The following is an 18,910-nucleotide window of genomic DNA, read 5'->3' as shown; positions in this document are numbered from 1 at the left end:
AAGAGCAAACTTGGGGTCTCCACTGGGAACCACCCCTCCGTGGGCAGTAAGAGCCAACCATCACCCAACTCTCTACCCACCCAGCAGCACAAGACAACACAGGGCATATGTCTGAGCCACACAGAGCTTTCAAAGAAAATCTAGCATCAGGCAGACACACACTCAGAGACATGCAAACCAACAGCTTAGCAGGGCCTCAAAATGGCACATATGTGAAACATCACCTGCCAGTTCCACCGTATGCATGGCCCATCTCTCAGTGCTGACGTGGCCATGGAGCAGCCAGGGCTCTGTGAGACCTCTCAAACTGGTGATGCAGCCCCTGCTCCCTCAGCTTTCCTCACCCCTCTGGCCATCCAGTCCCCTCCCAGCACCAGCCAGGAGGGGAAGGTGGATTAGCCTTCATTTGGTGCTCCTGTCACCATGCTGGAAGCTGGAGCTCCTCTTTGTTTTCCCAGGTGGGATGAGGGGAAGGCAAGCATCACCAAAAGCTCTGCCAGAAAACATCAGCTATCATTCATGAAAAAAGCAGCTTCTTTCTTGAAAACAAATACCACAGAAGGTATTCTAGCTATCCATCACGTGTCCTTGCAGCAAGCTACAGAAACTTTGGAGTATCTGACACATCTCAGCCCAGAATGCAGCATTCCTCCCTCAGGAAACAATGCAAGCAGCTCTTCCACCACAAAGGAGTCACCATCACCTTGTTGGCTGCACAACCCCCTCCTGATCAATCCCTCACAAGCACTGCCCATGTGTTAGAAACATCAGCAGAAACCTGAGGAACAGGATCCTCCTGTATTTCCATCTCCCCTAGACTCCGTGTGGCATTTGCTGTAGCTCTGTGAAGACCTGCAATACCATTTTAGAGAGGATCCTGAGACTTGAAGAACTGGGTTTCTTCCAATTTGGCACAAAACAACGTTTTGAAATCCTGCACAGAAAGAAAGGATTATTCTCCACCTAATTCTCAGATAGCCTGATGCATGAGAACAGCTAAGGCAGCATTTCCTAGAGCTGTGAGAGCTACTCCAGCCACACACCACCAAGTGACTGCTCAAGTCCACCAAGCACATTCCCTGTGGCTGGCATCCACCTTTGCCATTAGTACAGCAGGGCTGGTTTGGGTTTGGTTTGGGGTTTCTTGGGGTTTTTTTTTTAGTTAAGCCCAGGCCCCCTGAGCCATCAGAACTAGAAGTGGAAGAGAAGCCAGTTTGGGGTGAGAAAGCAAAGGAAAGAATGTCCCATTCACAGACCACTCTCTGGCACTGTCCAGGCTTGTTGGAGAGGCAGCTCTTAAACCTCACAGACAGGTGAGGGGGAGAAAAACTGCTTTTGACAAATAATCTAGATGCACATACCATGACCTTTTCTTCTCCTGCCAAACAGAACTGTTTAAGTACTGTTTCCAGCTGAGCACAAAACCTCAAGCCATCAAACAGTTTCCAAAACAGCAGCACAGAATGATTTTTTGATGAAAACCAACAAATGCAAAAAAAATTGTTCATGTTCTTCAAACACCTGAAGTTCCTGAACCCTCTGGATAAAACCAACACTTCCTTCTTTCATGCTCTGCAGTGACATTATCAGTGTTTTGCCAGTTTTAGATCATCTGCAGTACATTTTCCACACGTGCAGCTCTTTTCACCCAATACAACTTGCCCTCTACTGAAGGAACAATATTTATGTAAAATACCTATAAACCTGGAATTCTTTCAACACATCTGAGAAAATACTGTTCTAGCTGGTAAGGACTTTAATAAACACTTAATAATTTGTGTGTATAGAAATATAAACCCCATTGTATGGCTATCTAGAGATCCTCAAGCATTACACACACCTACACACATATTTTACACACTTGCTTCACCAACAGAACAGGCTACTCAGGATGCCACTATGGAAAATATTTGTAACAAATCTTTTCTCCAGACCTGCTCCTTCCATCTTCTTGGCACTGAAGGCTGGAAAACTTTGTTTTGATATGTTCAAGTCTGTATGAACAGCAAACCAGAGAATTCAAGTTCAATTTCTCATTTAAAAACCCAAGTTATGTTCAGCTTTTTGTGTCTCAAACCTCAATACCTATTACAGAGACAGGACAACATTGTAATGTCAATTTTTGCTAAACAGAAGTCCTGCTCAAAAGCTGAACATCTACAGAGTCTACTGAAAGTGTCAGACTGCACTCACTGGAAAACAGGCATTTAATTTGGTAAGAAAGGATTAACAACAAGAATATTCTTGGACAACATCATCTGAGCACATACTCATTACAGTGTATTTATCCAAACCCCAAATTTGGCCCTAAATCCTAACAGCCTTGCATTTAAGTGAAATAAAACTGGGGTGATCCAGCGTGCAGGGAATTAACTTAGATATTTATTGCCTTAATAAAAACAAACAAAAAAAAAGGTTAAATTATACCAGGTTACAACAAAATGCACCAGGCTTCTGTAGAAAAAGAATATCTCCTGCAAAAATTCAAGTAGCCTTTAACCTCCACCACAGCATGACTTTTTGTAGCAGAAAACAGCAAATGCTGTTATATGGAGATCCTAAAAACCACTCGCTTGCCACCAAATTGAAAAGGTGAATGTGTTTTATGGGCACAGGAAAAAGTGTAACTTCATCTGCAGGGTACTCACAGGTTTGTTGTCCAGCCTGCAAGGTCTCCACTGTCCATAATAAGGTGATTTCCATCCAGGAGCCCAGGGGGGCTGCTAGAGAAGGCTGGTGTGGGAGACTGAGAAGAAAGAGAATCCATGCTCCCAGTTGGGGTGTGTTCCCTGGGTGAGCTGTGGCTGTCAGCTAGAAAAGGGAGGACAAGTCAGAAGGATATTAAAAGACTCTACTCATGAGCCAAAGAAGCTGCTTGGGTAAAACATCCTGAAATATGGACGAGAAGAAAACTTATTCTCCCATTTTCACAGGATATTTTGGAGGACAAGCAACCCCCCAGCATCTCCCCAGAAGGGAGCACTGCACAGTTTCCCCCATGATTATCACAAGGCCTATCTTCACAACTCAATGTGCCCCCAGTCCTCCTTTCAGCATGTGTTTTATGTGGATGAAATGCTAGGTTTGGGGGGGATTAGATAACAAAACAGTTTAGGACATACACACTTGTGTGTCTCTGAAAACACAGCCTCTAAAAATGATTTCAGATGCATTTGAGGAAACAATTGATTTCAAGTACCACAAGCACAACCCTGGCAAACATGAAACAATGACATTTAGAAAGGTCAGAAGAAGCAGATCTCTAACAAATACACAATACCCAGAAATGTTACTTTTATGATTCCTTTTTAAAGGTGTTAATTTTAAGAGAACTCACTGCATTTTAGTCTCTTATTTGTTTTTGTAGGCTACTCTTAGAATATCACTCAGGAGGCAACACATTCAGCTGCAAACCACGCTGCCACATCAAGCCACATTCTTCACTGCAAAACTAACCTTCTAACCACTGAAAAGCTTCTTCTCCCTTGTACATTTTTATTTAAACATCAGCTCTATGTTTTATAAATTCTACAGGTGAAAGCCAAAAGCTTTGGGGAAAAAACAACCAACCAATTCCTAACACAGGATGATGATAATATGATCAAAAGCTGGTAAAATATTGTGCTTGCTTGACAAGCTGTATCTCCTATATAGTACTATAAAAGACAAAGTGCTGTTCAGTATTACTTCTTAATTCTAAATGAATTAACAACTGCACAGGGAACAACTGAGCTTAATTCTGCTCCACCAAGCTAAGCAGTACTGCTGAAATCATCTTTTTTAATTAAAAATGGAACGACGACGAAAGGTGGACAATGAAACTAAAACCCAAAAATCGTTTTTAAAACCCCTTCTCACAACTTTATCACTGCCTCAACCAGTCAGCAGAAAGCTCTCAAAGCACTTGCCTGCTTCCCCAGCCACCTCATCCTCACCCCCTCCCAGCAGCTCTCGGAGAAAACTTCCCTAGAGAGTAAAATGACATCCAGCTAAAAACACCGAAATGATGAACGTGATCAGCTGGAAATTTCTCCCCAAAGCAGCTGCTAATTTGAGGATCTAAATTAGCCCAGAATAACAAAGTGTGATAAGCTGTGAGGAGGAGAACGTGAACGTGGGGACGTGAGTCAGTGCAGCCCCTGGCCCCTCCTCACTGCACCCAGGCCACGACGCTGCCACTCACCTCTGCGTGACACGACGTGGGAACTGTAGGAGTGGCAGGCAAAAACTAATTAATTACCTCTCATTTGCAGACGTGCCTGTCACAGTGATAAAGATCTGAGGGGTTAGACAGTAATACTGCAATTTTGCTTTATAAAGAAACTGAATACCTGAAGAACAGACCTAAGACCTTTTAATTCATCACTCCTTTTCAAAGTCGTGGTAGTCATGCAACCCAGGTTATCAAACTACATGTGCTGTACTAGAAGACCCCACTGACCTTAACCATCACTTAACACTACTAAAACAGCAATAAAAAGGAATATTTGTCTGTTAAAATCACAACTATAACCAACCCACCCCACCTCCCTACAGAAAGCAGAGGATTTTCTGTCGAATCGTTTCTCAGAGCACATAGAAAAAGGAAAAAAAAATCCTAAATACTTCAGTCATGCACAGCAGAGTCTACATCAGAGAGAGCAGTACACAGCAACTGCATTTGGCATTATCACACATAAAACTGTCTGTTAAATCTTTCCCCAAATGTTACTTCTTCCTTCCTGAGCCTGTGTTTTCTCCCCGTCAATACTCGTTGCACCCTCAAGAATAAGATCAGGTTTTGAACACTAAAAACAAATCAAGTGTTTCAAATTTTAGGGGAATAAGTGAACATCCTCTAAAAGCTCATTCAAAGACAATTTACATTTCTGATGTATTTTTATTGTGCAAGCAAACAACAACAAAAATAAGTATTTGTAAGCAATACCTTTATTTGGGAAGAGGCAGTTCTAGATCAGACTAATGATCATCCAGTACATTTGCCTGATTAAAACCAGTATGTGCTCAAACCCTAAGTCTTCAAAATACAGCAACACTGCTCTCAACTCAACAGTACCAAGATTTCACCCTCTATGATGGTGACAAGAAGTTCTGCTAACTGCAGAAACTGGCAGAGGCCATAAAATTGTATCTACTTATCTCTCTATTAAGCTTAATAACCTGCTTTTGATTAATGCCCATCTCATGTTGAGCCAAACTGTATCTTCCAAAAAGTCTTTCTGTCCGAAGGCATCAGCAGATGATTGAAGTAATGGAGGATCAATTTGCTGCTAATTAACATACTCACTCATTAATGCATGGGCCTTTACTTTGGTTAAGCTTTATATTCTGGCATGGCCCATATAATATGCATTGCTAGTAATTATAGAATCTTTATCTCCCCTTTTTTGGTGCTATGGGAAGGTATTTAAATTATCTCCTTTACAAATATAACACTAAATCTCTTGCTGTAAGGGGTTTTGCAGGTTTGGAATCATGCATCTGTTTTCTAAACCTGTTGACAGTTGCCCAGAGTTCTTTCTGAAGAGCACACATCAGACCTGCATTAATGACTTTTTTGTTGTGATCCCACAAGTGTTACAGGGAGCATTAATTCCACCAATTACTCATACTCATCAATCCCCTCTTTGGACATCCAAGAGTGGCTCTTTTGCCACTGCTTTAAATCAGTAGCCTATGATGAGCTGATTGCCCACTGTGGCTAGCAGATTTAGCAGAGTCCCTGTTTTTCAGGACTTAATCCTCCACTGTGCAGCTACAGGTTACATTCTTCCTCTAAAATCTACTCAAATCATTTCATTAAAACTTATTTCTCAAGACAAACAATCTCATTTCTTTTAATGGGTACAGCTTGGCACCTGACCACAACTCCTACACAACTGCCAATGTTACTCTCTGCAATTCCTCCTAACTTTGTCCCATATATAAATATATCATCAAGGATTTGTATTTACCTTTCTAAAGGTATTTCTTTGTAGTCACCTTTCTAAATGCTGCTACTGCATTAGCATTCCTCCAGTTTCTTCAAAATTCTTCAGCAACCCCATGACCAGAGACCTGTTTTACAAGTTAGTTTGTGAAGATTTCTGCTTGATCAATTCTCATAGCCAAGTTCTTCTGAAAAATTCTCCAAAACTTGTAAAATATCTTGACTGCTATTCCCTCTTTTCTTCCCCCCTACCCTTTTTCATGTATTTTGCTTTGTGGAGCCAACAAAGATCCTAAGCTGCTGGAGATTAAAAAGCCTTTAAAGATCTGACATGGTTGGTGGAATTGAATGAGCTTTATGGTTTTCATTTTACCTCAGAATTCAGGGGTTCCCTAATATTGATAGTCTAATATTCTTACTGTTTCTCTCCTCTCACTCATCTTTACCTCCCAATATTGTTCTCCAGCAAGTAGCACTGTCAGGTTTCCCACTTCTACAAAAAGCTGACTGCCACTTTGGACAGAGTTTTTTCCAAAGAGGGGCTCCAGAAACATTCCATTCTTTTCTACCACTTGGATTCTAACGAGCTCTTACACTACAAAATAGGGAAGGTGTGATTTTATTTTAAAGCTCTTTTATATAATTCTTTGAGCACACAGTTTGGTGTTCTTGGTGCCTTCATTTTCTCTCCCTGAAAATGTCAATCCCCCCCTCCCTTTTTCTCTCCCATTGCACTCTCATCCTTGGGTGCCAAAGGATGCCAGAACAGATGAAGGACATGAAGGTTCTCAGCATAAAGTCAGTAAGTCTGTATGACATCTCCTAAATTTTTGTCAACACTCCAGCCATCAACTCTTCACCTTTTCTTCTTTATATTTGTGGGAAGCCTCTGAGTGCCTTCAGCTTGGCCTTCTTTCTAGAGTTGCCACCAAGCTGCTTCTACAATTCATCTCCTCATCCTACGCAAATAGGTGTAAGATCCAATTTTACTCTCTGCAGTTAAAGCTTCTTTCACATTCTCACCACCTTTTGCATACTATTTAAATTTTTTGACTGCTCTGATCCTTTTAAACTGTCATCTAAATTATCTTCTTGTTTCACTGCTCTAATCACAACACTCATCCAAGCCTCAGAGCAGTCTCTGTGCCTCTGCAACAGACACCCATGCTCTGCCTTGATGGCTGCTCAGAGTTCAGACCAGCCCTATCTAGAAAATTAATCTAGCTTAGGTCCATCCTAACCATTTCCTGGCTGTGCCTAGCTGGTATTACTTCTATGCCAAATATCCTTCCTCCTCCCACCCACTCCCTGCCTCATGTCACCCTTTCTCATCACAAAAAATCCCCAAAGATAAGAAAGTACCAACACAGACTAAGACTCACCTCAATTAGCTTCTCTCTAGCAAATATGTAACCCTCAATTCCTTTTCCCCTTTTTCTGGATGAGCCTCAGATAGTAAAGGCTCTCAGACCCTCCACACCAGAGATCTGAACTCAGCTCCTACCTAACTGAGCATGACATGCCTCTCAGTTGCCTTTTTTTCCTCCTTTTTCCATCTGGCTAGTCTAAGAATATTTTTTTGTTGGCATCCAAAGTTGAAAAAAACCTGAAATACTCTGGCAGTGTCAATAATCAGAACCTTACTTTACTCCAAGAATTCTAAATAAGAAAAAAACCAACCATTTGTAATAAAAACTATGAAAACCAGAGTGCTAAGACTGAGTTACTTGCTTGAGTGACAGTTTTCTCCCAACTTCAGCTTAAGTAAACAAAGAATTACATACTTTGCAATTAAAAGAAAGACTAATCTTTAACAACAATATTAAAAGCAACATCTACAGTTGAAGGGTAGACGGATGAAAAGAGTTGATGGAAGTGGATGTTTCTGGAGTGAATGAGGAGTATATGACAGTTTCTATTGTGATACAGAGAACAGGACTTCTGGATAGGTTTTAAGTGTTCATCTGATACCTAAATTATCTTATTCCACTTTGACACAGTCCCTGACAAGGGGTGATGGGGATAATTACTGAGGAGAGCAAATTAAAGCGGATGCAGAATGCCTCTTTCCACCTTCAGGTCTGACATTTTCTGCCTCAGGAGGTGGGAGGCAGCAGCTGCACTGCTGTGCAGCCACCCATCCTCCCCAGCTGCCCCAAGGAGAAAGCAGCCTTCCTTTTATATTAATTTGTGGGTATGTATTATGCTTTTAAGAGGAATCTCATAGATCAGGGATAGAACTCTGAGTATCACAAACATCCTCTATCCAACAAGAGCCACGTTCCATGGGCTAGACCTTCAGCATCCACAGAAAACAGGCATGAAGGACATAACTGAAGGCAAGTTGTCTCACTCAGGCAATAAAACTTGAAGGGATCCCATGCTGCAAAGTACCAATCCCTCCAGAAAGGACTCAGCAGCTCCTGGGGGGGCTAGGAGAATGGAATTCTCTAGAAGCAGGGCTGCATCCCTTCTCCACTATCTACTGAACAAATCACCCTGCAGTCATCAAACCAAGCAGCAGGTGAACTCAGACATTCTTCTAAGTCTTCAGATTTTTAAAGTTTTCTGAATTAATGAAGTCAAGTCATCTGTTTCTGAGTAAATTAAGAAACTCTGTGCTTTTTTTTAAATCACGTTACTGAAACTGGTCAAGGGAATTTTTTTATTACTCAGCTCCTGACCACAGAAACTCTGCTATTTAAACAGGGACCTTTCCAAATGAAGGTGAAGTCACAGAAAGGCAAGTTAATAACTATCTATTCTTTGGTTAAAAACAGTAATAGAGAATCCTAGAACTAAACAAGAGAGTTATTTCACTGCTCCTGAATAATGGGTACTTTGGAAGTCGGATTCCTGTAAATACTCAGAAAACAGCTTTATCTTACTACATTTCACTATCAGAGAGTATCCATTAGCCTCATGTGTAGCAGATCCTACACACTCCAGTCCTCTCTTAGGATGCAGTTAGTTCCCACATAAATTTAAGGCATCACAGAATCATGCACCCTAAAACCAGTAGAGCTTTTGGACAGCAGACAGCCCACACACCCAGTCCCATCCTTCCAAACACCCAGTAAAAATCACATCCCTCTGCCAGCTATTTTTTTTTCCCCCTCTCAGACAAAATAATTAACACAAGTCTTAGAGTTGACTCCGTTTTCCTAGATAAAGACCAGCTTTGATATCTTTTTTTCAAAAGCATGCATGTAGGAGCACGTGTATCTCAGGCACAAAGTAGCTCTCCTGCACAAAAACTGTTTTTCCCAGCTCCATCATGATTCAGAAACATCAGAAAAAAAAAAGGAGGAAGCTGCACTAGACAGAATTTGCCTCAAGACTGGCTGATGCAACTCAAGAACTGCAGCCAGAAAGGTGGGTGTCTGAGTTGGGGCTAGAAAAGGGAAAGACATGTGCTTCTCTTCAAATCACTTTGGGGCAAGAGGGGTTTTGGGACCATGCCTATGCCCTCTTCCTTTTTGGTATTTTTTTTTGGCAGACTTCTGAAATGCAAAGTTCAGTTCAGTTTTAAACAATCATCTTTCTAGACATACACTTAACCTGTAATAGCAAGCAATTATTTCAATAAATACTTCCCTCACTGCAGGTCCTCTCTCAAAATTCAGGAGAAACACTGCTTGGATTAATTCTCTATGAAGATATAGATATATAATTGTGGGTAAGCCTTTTGCTGAGCAAGTTAGAATGAAAATGGCTAAAGAATTCCAATTTATTCCTCAAGCTGTGGAAAAACAGTCCAAGAGAGTCCTGGATACAAGGCTGGGGTGTTAATTCATGTCACATAATTAAATTTTGAAGCACAATAGAAATGAGAGACAAGCACAAAGGGGCTCCTCTTCTCATTTGTGTATGCTATGATAAAATAGCAGGATCTGAACTCAAAGACTACTCATTTTTTACCAGAGCTTGCTTGCCAGGACACCATACAGGACCTCCAGCCTTATCAGATGCCTCACATCAATTTTACAGCTGAAAAAAAGCAGCAATAAACTGAAGCTACTTCCTGAAAACTCTGACAAATAGGAAGGTAAGTGGATTGTCCCAGAGCTTTCCTAGTTTCTTGGTAGCACTGAGTGTTTTGTGCTTGCAGAAGTCCAGGCAACACAACAGAACAGCTCTCACCAGTGAGAATGAGAACTGTGAAAAACCAAAGCAGATGAAAAAAGCAGCACAATGCTCTAATCAGGGCTAGAAGTCCCCTAATTCAGCAGCACTTCTTAAATGGCATCAAAACCTCCAAATGCCAGGAAAATATTCTTCTGTGTTTCTTTTTCTTTTCTGTTTTGTTGTCAATTCAAGCCACTAATTAGCTGGAAAATCTCTGTAAGGGTTCTTCCACCTCCCCAAAAGGTAAGCTGTGCAAAACCACTTTTCCTGAGCTGCCAGAGATCATGTCCTGCTGCTGTCTCCTCTTCTCTTGCCATTTCCCTCACTTGCAATTACTTCCTGTGACTTAATAAGTCTCTTACCAATAATTCCACAACCCGTGGTGGTACTTAGACAATGAGAAGGACTAACTGCATCATGCATGTGATGGGTCTCTCATAAGAAAGCCCCTCTGAAACATGTTCAGCATGCTGCTGACACTTGGCTCTGCCTCCTCATTTTGTTGAGCTCAGATGGATTCTGGAGGGGATGAAGGAGGCATCTTCTCTTGCCATTTCCCTCACTTGCAATTACTTCCAGTGACTTAATAAGTCTCCTACCAATAATTCCACAACCCGTGGTGGTACTTAGACAATGAGAAGGACTAAGTGCATCATGCATGTGATGGGTCTCTCATAAGAAAGCTCCTCTGAAACATGTTCAGCATGCTGCTGGACACTTGGCTCTGCCTCCTCATTTTGTTAGACTCTGGAGGGGATCAAGGAGGCAGCACCAAGTAGTGATCATGGCCAGGGAGACAGGAGAAGTGAACGTGCTCATCAGCAGTGAATTTGCACCCATTACAGGACAACAGAGATCCCCTCCTGCAGTGGGATAACCAGACAGACATCATGCACATTTTGGCTGCAGATTGCCACTAACATGGACTCTGAGAGTCATTTTCTTGGCCCCAGCCAAGTGGCCTTAGATGAGACTGCAATGGTAGCCAATTTAGTCTCACCACTCTCACTTTTCCATGTTAATCCCTAGGTCTTCCTTCAACCTCTTCAGCAAGGTGCAAGCTGAGAAGGAAAGAAGTGATAGTGATGTAATTCATAGAATCATAGAATCCTTTAGGTTGGAAGGGACCTTTAAGATCATCAGGTCCAACCATTGAGCCATTAGGGCTCTAAAGTCCTCTGCTAAAACAGATCAGAATCTGTCAGGGCGGGAAGGGACCACAAGGATCCCCCAGTTCCAACCCCTCTGCCAGGAGCAGGGACACCTCCCACTAGATCAGGCTGCCCAGAGCCTCCTCCAGCCTGGCCTTAAAGACCCTCAGGGATGGGGCCTCAACCCCCTCCCTGGGCAACCCAATTCACCTTGCACCAAGTACAACTCTCCAAAGAGGAAGACAGAAAATAAAAGGGAAAAAGAAGAGCAAATCCAAGATCTTCTCTCCTGCGCTTGTCACCAGGGAAGGGAAGCAAAAGCACCATCCTCTGTGTGAGGAAACATTCAGAGAAACTCAGGCTCTCCTCCATAGGAAATCAACTGAGGAGCTGAGGAGCTTCAAGTCTTCATTCTGCTTCTGTTTGTGTGCTGGGTGAGAGCATTTACTTCCAGCCCACAGAGGTTGGCCAGGGCACAGCTGGCACGGAGCAGAGATACGTCAGCGACTTCCATGCCTGGGATTAATGGCTTTAGCATGCCAAATTGGCCTTCTTACAGCATTATGTGTCTTTGCATGTCTGTGTGCAGAAGGTAGAGAATTAAAGAGATGAAGGATTATTACAGGAGATCAGAGAGTTTTAATAATGCCTGGCCTCTTGCAAAGACTGACCCTTCCTCCTGAACTCTTCATGCCTTCTTTACGTTCGGATTTGGGTTTTAAGTCCGCTCAAATTCCCTTCCCCTGCACCTTTGACTCCTGTTTGGGGTGCACGTGGGGATGGGTTCACTCTGAACATTTCCACAGCCTCTCCCTGATCTCAGGTAACTGTGCAGGGAGCAGCTGGAGTAACCTGCATTACCCACAGGGACAACAACAGCCAACAACAACAGTACAACAATGTACATTGTGTGTACGAAGTATGGACCAAAATCATCCCATACCTTCAAGAAAATAACTAAAAGTCTGGACCAAAATCATCCCATGCCTTCAAGAAAATAACTAAAAGTATGGACCAAAATCATCCCATACCTTCAGGAAAATAACTAAAAGTCTGGACCAAAATCATCCCATACCTTCAAGAAAATAACTAAAAGTCTGGACCAAAATCATCCCAGAGAGATGTCAGGAATCTGACAGGAAACTGGGACCCTACACATAGCCACTGTTAGCTAAGAAAAAGCTTCACCTTTACTGGCAGCAGCTCAAAAAGACTTTTTACTGTCTATAGCACTCCTCCTACTCAGAGCCATCAGGTGGAAGAAGCTGTGACAGGTCAGATAGAATTGCAAGACCTATTCTTGAAGCAAACTCTGTATCAATAACACCCAAAATTCTACATGGCCAACAGCACCCACCGTGTCCTTCCCCTCACAACTGACACTGCTGCACCTCTTTTGTGGCAGCAGAGCTGTGTGTTCTGCTCAGCTCTTCACAAGAGCTTGGTAAGCAAGTGTTGCAAGCCCTTATGGCTTTGTGATGTGCCTGTGTAGCTGCTTTGCTTTCCATTTCCTCTGCTGTGTGCCAGCTTACAGAAACACTTCCAAGCAGCACATTCAGAAATAGAAAGAGTTCAAGGCCAGGTTTCACACCTGCAACCTTGCAGCTCTGGGCTCTTCCAGCCCTGAAGACCAGTCTGGTTTATAAACCCAAAGCTTCCTCTGACATCCAGTTTTAGGCTCAGTCACTCCCAATGAAGTTTATGGGGCTTTACTTACTTGTTTGGGGCAGAGGATGAGGAGAGGGAATACTGCCTGAGAGCTATGAAATCATTACATGTAGCACATTTATACTTTGAGGAAGTATTTCAGTTGAATGCCACAGTAGTTCAGGCAAATTCATTTATCACCCAGTTTAAGATACTGACTGATTCCAATGACCACCCCAAAATAATAATGAAAAAGAGCTACTCCTGCCCATCACTAACATATCCAATCATTCCTATTTTGGCTTCCCTAAATACTTCAGAGGGTAACACAAGTTAGCACAAAGATGCAAAGGGTTAAGCAGCAGTCCTAATTTTTCTGTCTGTTATAATTATACACAAGAATCTGTTTTCTAAAGGACCAATATAGCATTTAGTATATAGCAGGCAGCTATCATAAACACCTCACATGCCACCCAAGTTCCAGAGTGGGGGGATAAGAGACAAAATGCCTTCAAACCAAACCCAATCCCACCATATGACACTAGAATGCTCTGTCCAAGCATGTGCCAACGAGAAATTTTGACACCTAGAGGGTATTCAAACAGCATAAGGCATAAAATAAGCAAGCACTGTGGCTGAAGAAGTAGCTTTTGATTTGTTTAGTAAACAAGTTGTCTTGTACTTTGACAAATAGCCACACAAATTCCTATTTCTTGACTCCAGGTGCAATTTATGCAACTCATGCTGACTGTCTGTTCCTCTTGGATGGATTGCATTGTACTGCCTACCTCACACAGGGCTTTTCTTGCCATGTTGCTCTAGGAGCCTTGCAAGATAGGTTAATAATCTCTAAATCTCTAGCACAGAAAAAGATGAGATGGAACAAAACAAGCAAACAAATAAACAGTTTGTTTTGCTGTAAGATGAGAAAAGTATATAAAAATTAGAATAAAATTGGTTGGGAACAGAACTGTAACTCTGTATTGCCCTCCAGAAGAAATATAAACAGAGCTCTCTGCTGATATATACTGACTGTCCAAATGGAAAATAAAGATGCAACAGCATTTTTAGGAGAAGAGGATAAACAACTCCCTGTTCTGGCTAACCATCTTTCTCCCTCTGCACAGAGAGAATGCAAAGTCATTTGTACACAGCTGAGATTGCAAGCCACAGGAGTTTCTGCATTGCCACTTAATTCACTCTCAAACTCATCCAGACAGTAGAAAGGGGCAAATAAAAAATAAATCATTCTTTTACTAAGGTGCTATTTGCAGAAAAAGGGATTAAAAAACAATTAAAGCCCCAACAAATCCCACATCTTCATTTCAGGAGGCAGGAAAACTCTGGAAAGGATCCTAATGGGACTCTCAGAGAATCTTTTGCTGAAAGAAGAACTTCAGGTTTAGGCCCCCTACGAAAGCAGCTCAGAGTTCCCCATTAAGTCAAGTTCTACTTGAGACACCCAGATGTTGAAAAACTTCAGAGTGAAAATGTAGTAACTAGCTTACCACAGAGGGAAGGAGCTGGAAGAAAAACAGACAGCCTCATCTCTGACTGGAGTTTCTCTTTCAGGAAATGAAGATCCTTACAGGGGTAAATATAGCACTTGAATTGTTTGCAAATACATCTAATCATCTAATTGCCATGTACAAGGAAAAGCTGTGAGTTATCAGAGCTCAGCACAGCCAATTACTAGAAGGCAAAAATAAAGATTTTTATCACACGTAGTGTGTGTTCTCCAGCTAGAACCCCCACCAATATTTATGCCCCTTACAGCCCTTTCTGGGTGGTTGCTGGGTGTATTTTGTGAGAAGCCTCCGGAGTGTAAACGTGCTCCCAAAAAAGCAAAGCTGGGCTGAGCTCTGCCTTGCCAATTCCAGCCCTGGAGCCTGGAGCCTGTTAACTCCCCGAGCAGCTGATCGTTAAAGACTTGTTTCCTCTTTTCTAACAATTTCCTGGTTTGCATAACAATCCTCAAAGAAACACACACAAGAAGTTTCCCAGTACTGGGATAGATTTTTTTTTTTTCCTCCAACGTACTTCTCGTTTCAAGGCATAGAAAATATTTATATGTAATTACAAGGACTTTAGAGATATATTTGTCTACAAACGTATTCACGCATAAATATGCAGCAGCTACTTGGGTTAAAACAAGATTATGATAATTTTGCCATATCCAGGAAATACAAAACACTGGCTTATGCCTGGTGCTTAACTCATGCCATTGTGAATAAAGAGGGGGGGGAGGGAAGGGGTTTAATGTTTAATTTCCTGTTAAAAACACACACAGGATAAAAATCTTCCAAAGAGCAGTTATAAAACATGTGTTTGCTAGCCAAGAAACTAGGTAAATATGGAATGAAGCCCAGGCTCACTTTTATTCCCTTCCCTCCCCTCTCCAAAGGGAAGCAACAAAGCAACTGGAGGCCATGGGGCGTATTTGGAGGCACTGGGCTCGAGATAATTAATCAGCCTGGCTAATTTCTGCCCCCTGTACCCACTGGGGGAGTTCTCCAGACAGGGCTCAGGGTGCTGTATTGCCATGGCTGCTGCACTCATGCCAAACAACACTGCAGCAGCTTCTGGCCACCTCACTGACATTACCTGGCTCAAGACAAATCAAATAAGCATTAACCTGCAGTTGGGACCATCAGCCAGGTTCTAACAACCACCACCACCTTCTGCAGGGCTGGAGACAGCACCTAAGGTTTAGATTTCTTTTAGAAGGGGAAATGTTATTGAAGGTCAGTGCTTCATCCATCCTGGAACTGCTCCTTCACCTGCAGCAGCTCAGCCCTCATCACAGCTCTACCAGGCATAATGACAGATTGGGTTATCCTGCAACTCAACACACTAGAGCTTCCAGAGAAGTACCAAATTTCTGTATAATATGTAACAATTACAGCCTTTAACAATCCCAGTTCTTCTCTTTGTGGACATGCCTGAATTAGACAAAAATATGGACCTCATTTCAGAGGAATTGAACAGTTCCAACAGTTTTTAGCAGTAACACTGTCTTTTTGGACCTTACAATAAAAATAATCCAGCAAATACTTTCTGTCTACCGTGTCAGGGTCAAAGTCAGGTCCTCAGTGCACACCCTGATGTGTGGAATGGGAGATGATGTGGTATTTCTTGTGACCTGCTGGGATTTACACTCAAAATTAGATGTCAAAAAACTCTGTGAGTGGCTTCATTTTTGTTTTGTTTTTGAAAGGAGGATAAATTTATTACTGCAGGGACAGCTTAAGAGCTTTCTTAATTCCAATTAACACAACTCAACCTTTTAAGTCGACGCACCTCAAACACCTTCCACTCATTTATTTTCATATTTGATGCAAGAAAAGGAAGGCACAGAGATTATGTATCTCTCCAGTGAATTCAATTCAATGGCAGGCAGGCTGAATTTCTTGCAGCCTCTGTGTAGCACTGGCTTTGAGACAATAAACAGTCCTGAGCTGACTTCTAAACTCTGCCCTCAACAGCTGTTGCAGGTAGTTGTGCTCTTTCCTTAAGAAACCCACCACAGTTGACCACTGATTTAATGACAGCTCATCACTGAATCTCATCACCCTACTGCAGGAGCTCAAAATCTCCCTATTTTCACCTGCTGATAACTGGACTTTCTGCCCTGATCCCATCATTCCTCATGTGAAAAAAAGACGACTGACGACATTAGGAGGGAGAGAGGGAATAGGGTGGAGAAATTCTGTAACACAAAATGAGCCCTGACTTGCCTTCTCAGTACTGTACATACCCCCAGGCAATGAAATTTCAAGAAAATGATTATGTTTCTGGCCAGCAGTCAGAAAATAGGAGATGTTATACACCCTTTACCTCACTCTGTGTTGCTACTGCAGGCTCCATGCAAAAACAAGATTTTTTTTCCCTTTGTTTCTCAACAGTAAGGCAAGTTTACAAGTATTTACTCCTAGTTACATCAAGGTATTAGAAATTCAAGTATTCTCTAGTGCAGCGACGACCTGAGCCTTTAATCCAGATGAATTTAACTGTAGAGTGCATTAGCTCTTCTCATAAAAGATCTGCTTTAATTTTAGTTCTCTCTCCATTTATCTTATGGCTGTGTAATCTTCAGTAGAGGTCAAAGAGATTTCCCCAAAGAAACAGGAGCTGCTGCTTTTTCAGAGCATATTTAAGGCTGTTCATTCTGCTTTTAAACCTGTGTCAAAAGGCCAGCACTCTCCATTCTCTGCACTCTCCTTGCTCCTTTACATGTTCCCAAGCAATTAAACAAGCATGCATGTGCAGGCACACGTGTAGAGAGATGAAACATTCCATGAAAACATCTACTGAAGATGGGATACACAGCCCATCTGCTGCAAAGACTGAAATCATTATGAACATCTTACCATCCTCTAGCTCAAGACAGAGATTGTAAACAGCCAGAGGCCTCTTAATACGTTGTCCTTGTCTTCTTGATTGCCTTGGTGGGGCATTTGGAGGAGATACTGACATGGAGATTGGCTCAGGGAAAGTGGCATCAGGCAGGGTTTTGAAAATCTGCAATCAAGAACACAAAGGGTGTTAATTATTTATCATGAGGAGCAACCTGTGCAGTGCAACTGCAAACCATTACCAAACAACATTTGTTTTGGACTTCATTCAAAGCAGGCAGGAGCCAAAAATCCATTCCTTCAAGTTTGGGAGTCTGCTGTGGGTTTTTCATGAGTGCTTTTAAAATTGATATGCTATGACATAAACATAACAATAAGCAATAAACAACAACAATAAGCACTGTCTGCACATTAACCAAGCTGCAAATCAGTTAATCCAAGGCAAAATATTTGCAGCCACACTTGCCAGCTAGGATGGAGGGAAAGGGGAAAAGGGGGAATACTAACTTTGTGAACCAGTTAGAAACTTTATAGCTTTAGCCAGGACCTATCATTTTGCCAAATAACCATTTAAATTTTTAATATCATCCATTTTAATTTAAAAAAGAAAAAAAAAAGGATACTCTCCAAGGAGAGCAAGGGGAAAATTTTGAGGGGAGGGGTTTTTAGTGAGAAATACCACAGAAACATACAGACTGAGAATTCTTCCAGTTAACTGTTGCCTATTGAGTCACATTTACATCAAATGATGATATTCACAAAGACACATATGAAGAAGATTGCATTTCTTGACACCACTTCATCTTTTGAGTCATGACCATCAGCATATCACCACTCCATCCAAAACACCATCTCATTTCTCTCTGGATGAACCAGCAATGAAGATCTGCTCCACCTGACAGCATTTCTACTTTGACTCTCACATACAGCATGCAATCCAAGATGCTGATTTACTTCTAGAAAATTATCAGTGCTCTGCTGTACAATTTAACAGCAGCCTTTACAAGTGGCCCATGGCAGGTTCACGTGAACAAATGAGCTTAATATGTATTTCATCAAGGAAAAACCAGCAGCAAAACACCACCAGCAGCTGTATAAGTAAAGCCCTGTGTCTATACAGCACCTTTCAGCAAGCACAGCAATATAGCAAGATATAATTCAACAGTATATGGTGTCCTTTTACTCTGCAACATTATATGGCCACGTTATCTGCATAGGAAATATTATGAAGGCAAGACTTTCAATGAATCTTCCAAGGAGAAGGTCTTTCTAGAGCAGAAATTCCTGCAGAAACTATTCAAAGATGCCACAAATAAGACATTTTTGGATTATTACAGCACGTGTCAGGTGCAGCATGAAGATAAAAGCCAGCCAGGCTCCTCTAGCAGGTGAGAAAAATGCCATAAGCATCCTGTGGCAAGGCACTCCAGGCATCATGGTAAAAGGATAAGAAAAAATCTTCATGCCACCATATCCTGGCCTGTTAGCCCTGAATGTTAATGCCTCTAGGAATGAGATGAGCCAGGAACCCCTGTATAAGCTGCTGAGCTTATAGCTGTTTAATCACCACTCTTGTTCTGGCAGGTAGAAGACCATGCTAGCACAAAATCATCAGAAACACCATTTTCCATGAGAACTGTAGAAAAATGATCATATTGCCAAAATTGGGCAGCAAAGGGCTGGAAGCCTAAACATGGTGT

The 18,910-nt window shown here is 42.0% G+C and overlaps 1 protein-coding gene across 1 annotated transcript in view; it reads right to left on the bottom strand.

Annotated features, from left to right (window-relative positions):
- The window catches only part of ARHGAP10 (Rho GTPase activating protein 10), a gene marked incomplete at its 5' end in the record, with an annotated part of 81,107 nt that overhangs the window by 15,443 nt on the left and 46,754 nt on the right, over positions 1–18,910 (bottom strand). The window contains 2 exons of the mRNA XM_008945893.1: positions 2,649–2,811; positions 17,226–17,376. Of these exons, the coding sequence (XP_008944141.1) occupies positions 2,649–2,811; positions 17,226–17,376 (314 nt within the window). The remainder of the gene's footprint in view (positions 1–2,648; positions 2,812–17,225; positions 17,377–18,910) is intronic.

This window comes from Merops nubicus, unplaced genomic scaffold (assembly GCF_000691845.1).
Source record: "Merops nubicus isolate BGI_N331 unplaced genomic scaffold, ASM69184v1 scaffold2648, whole genome shotgun sequence".
In the NCBI taxonomy this organism is placed as follows: domain Eukaryota; kingdom Metazoa; phylum Chordata; class Aves; order Coraciiformes; family Meropidae; genus Merops; species Merops nubicus.
Note: the sequence above shows the minus strand (reverse complement) of the source record. Positions and strands in the feature narration are given on the sequence as shown.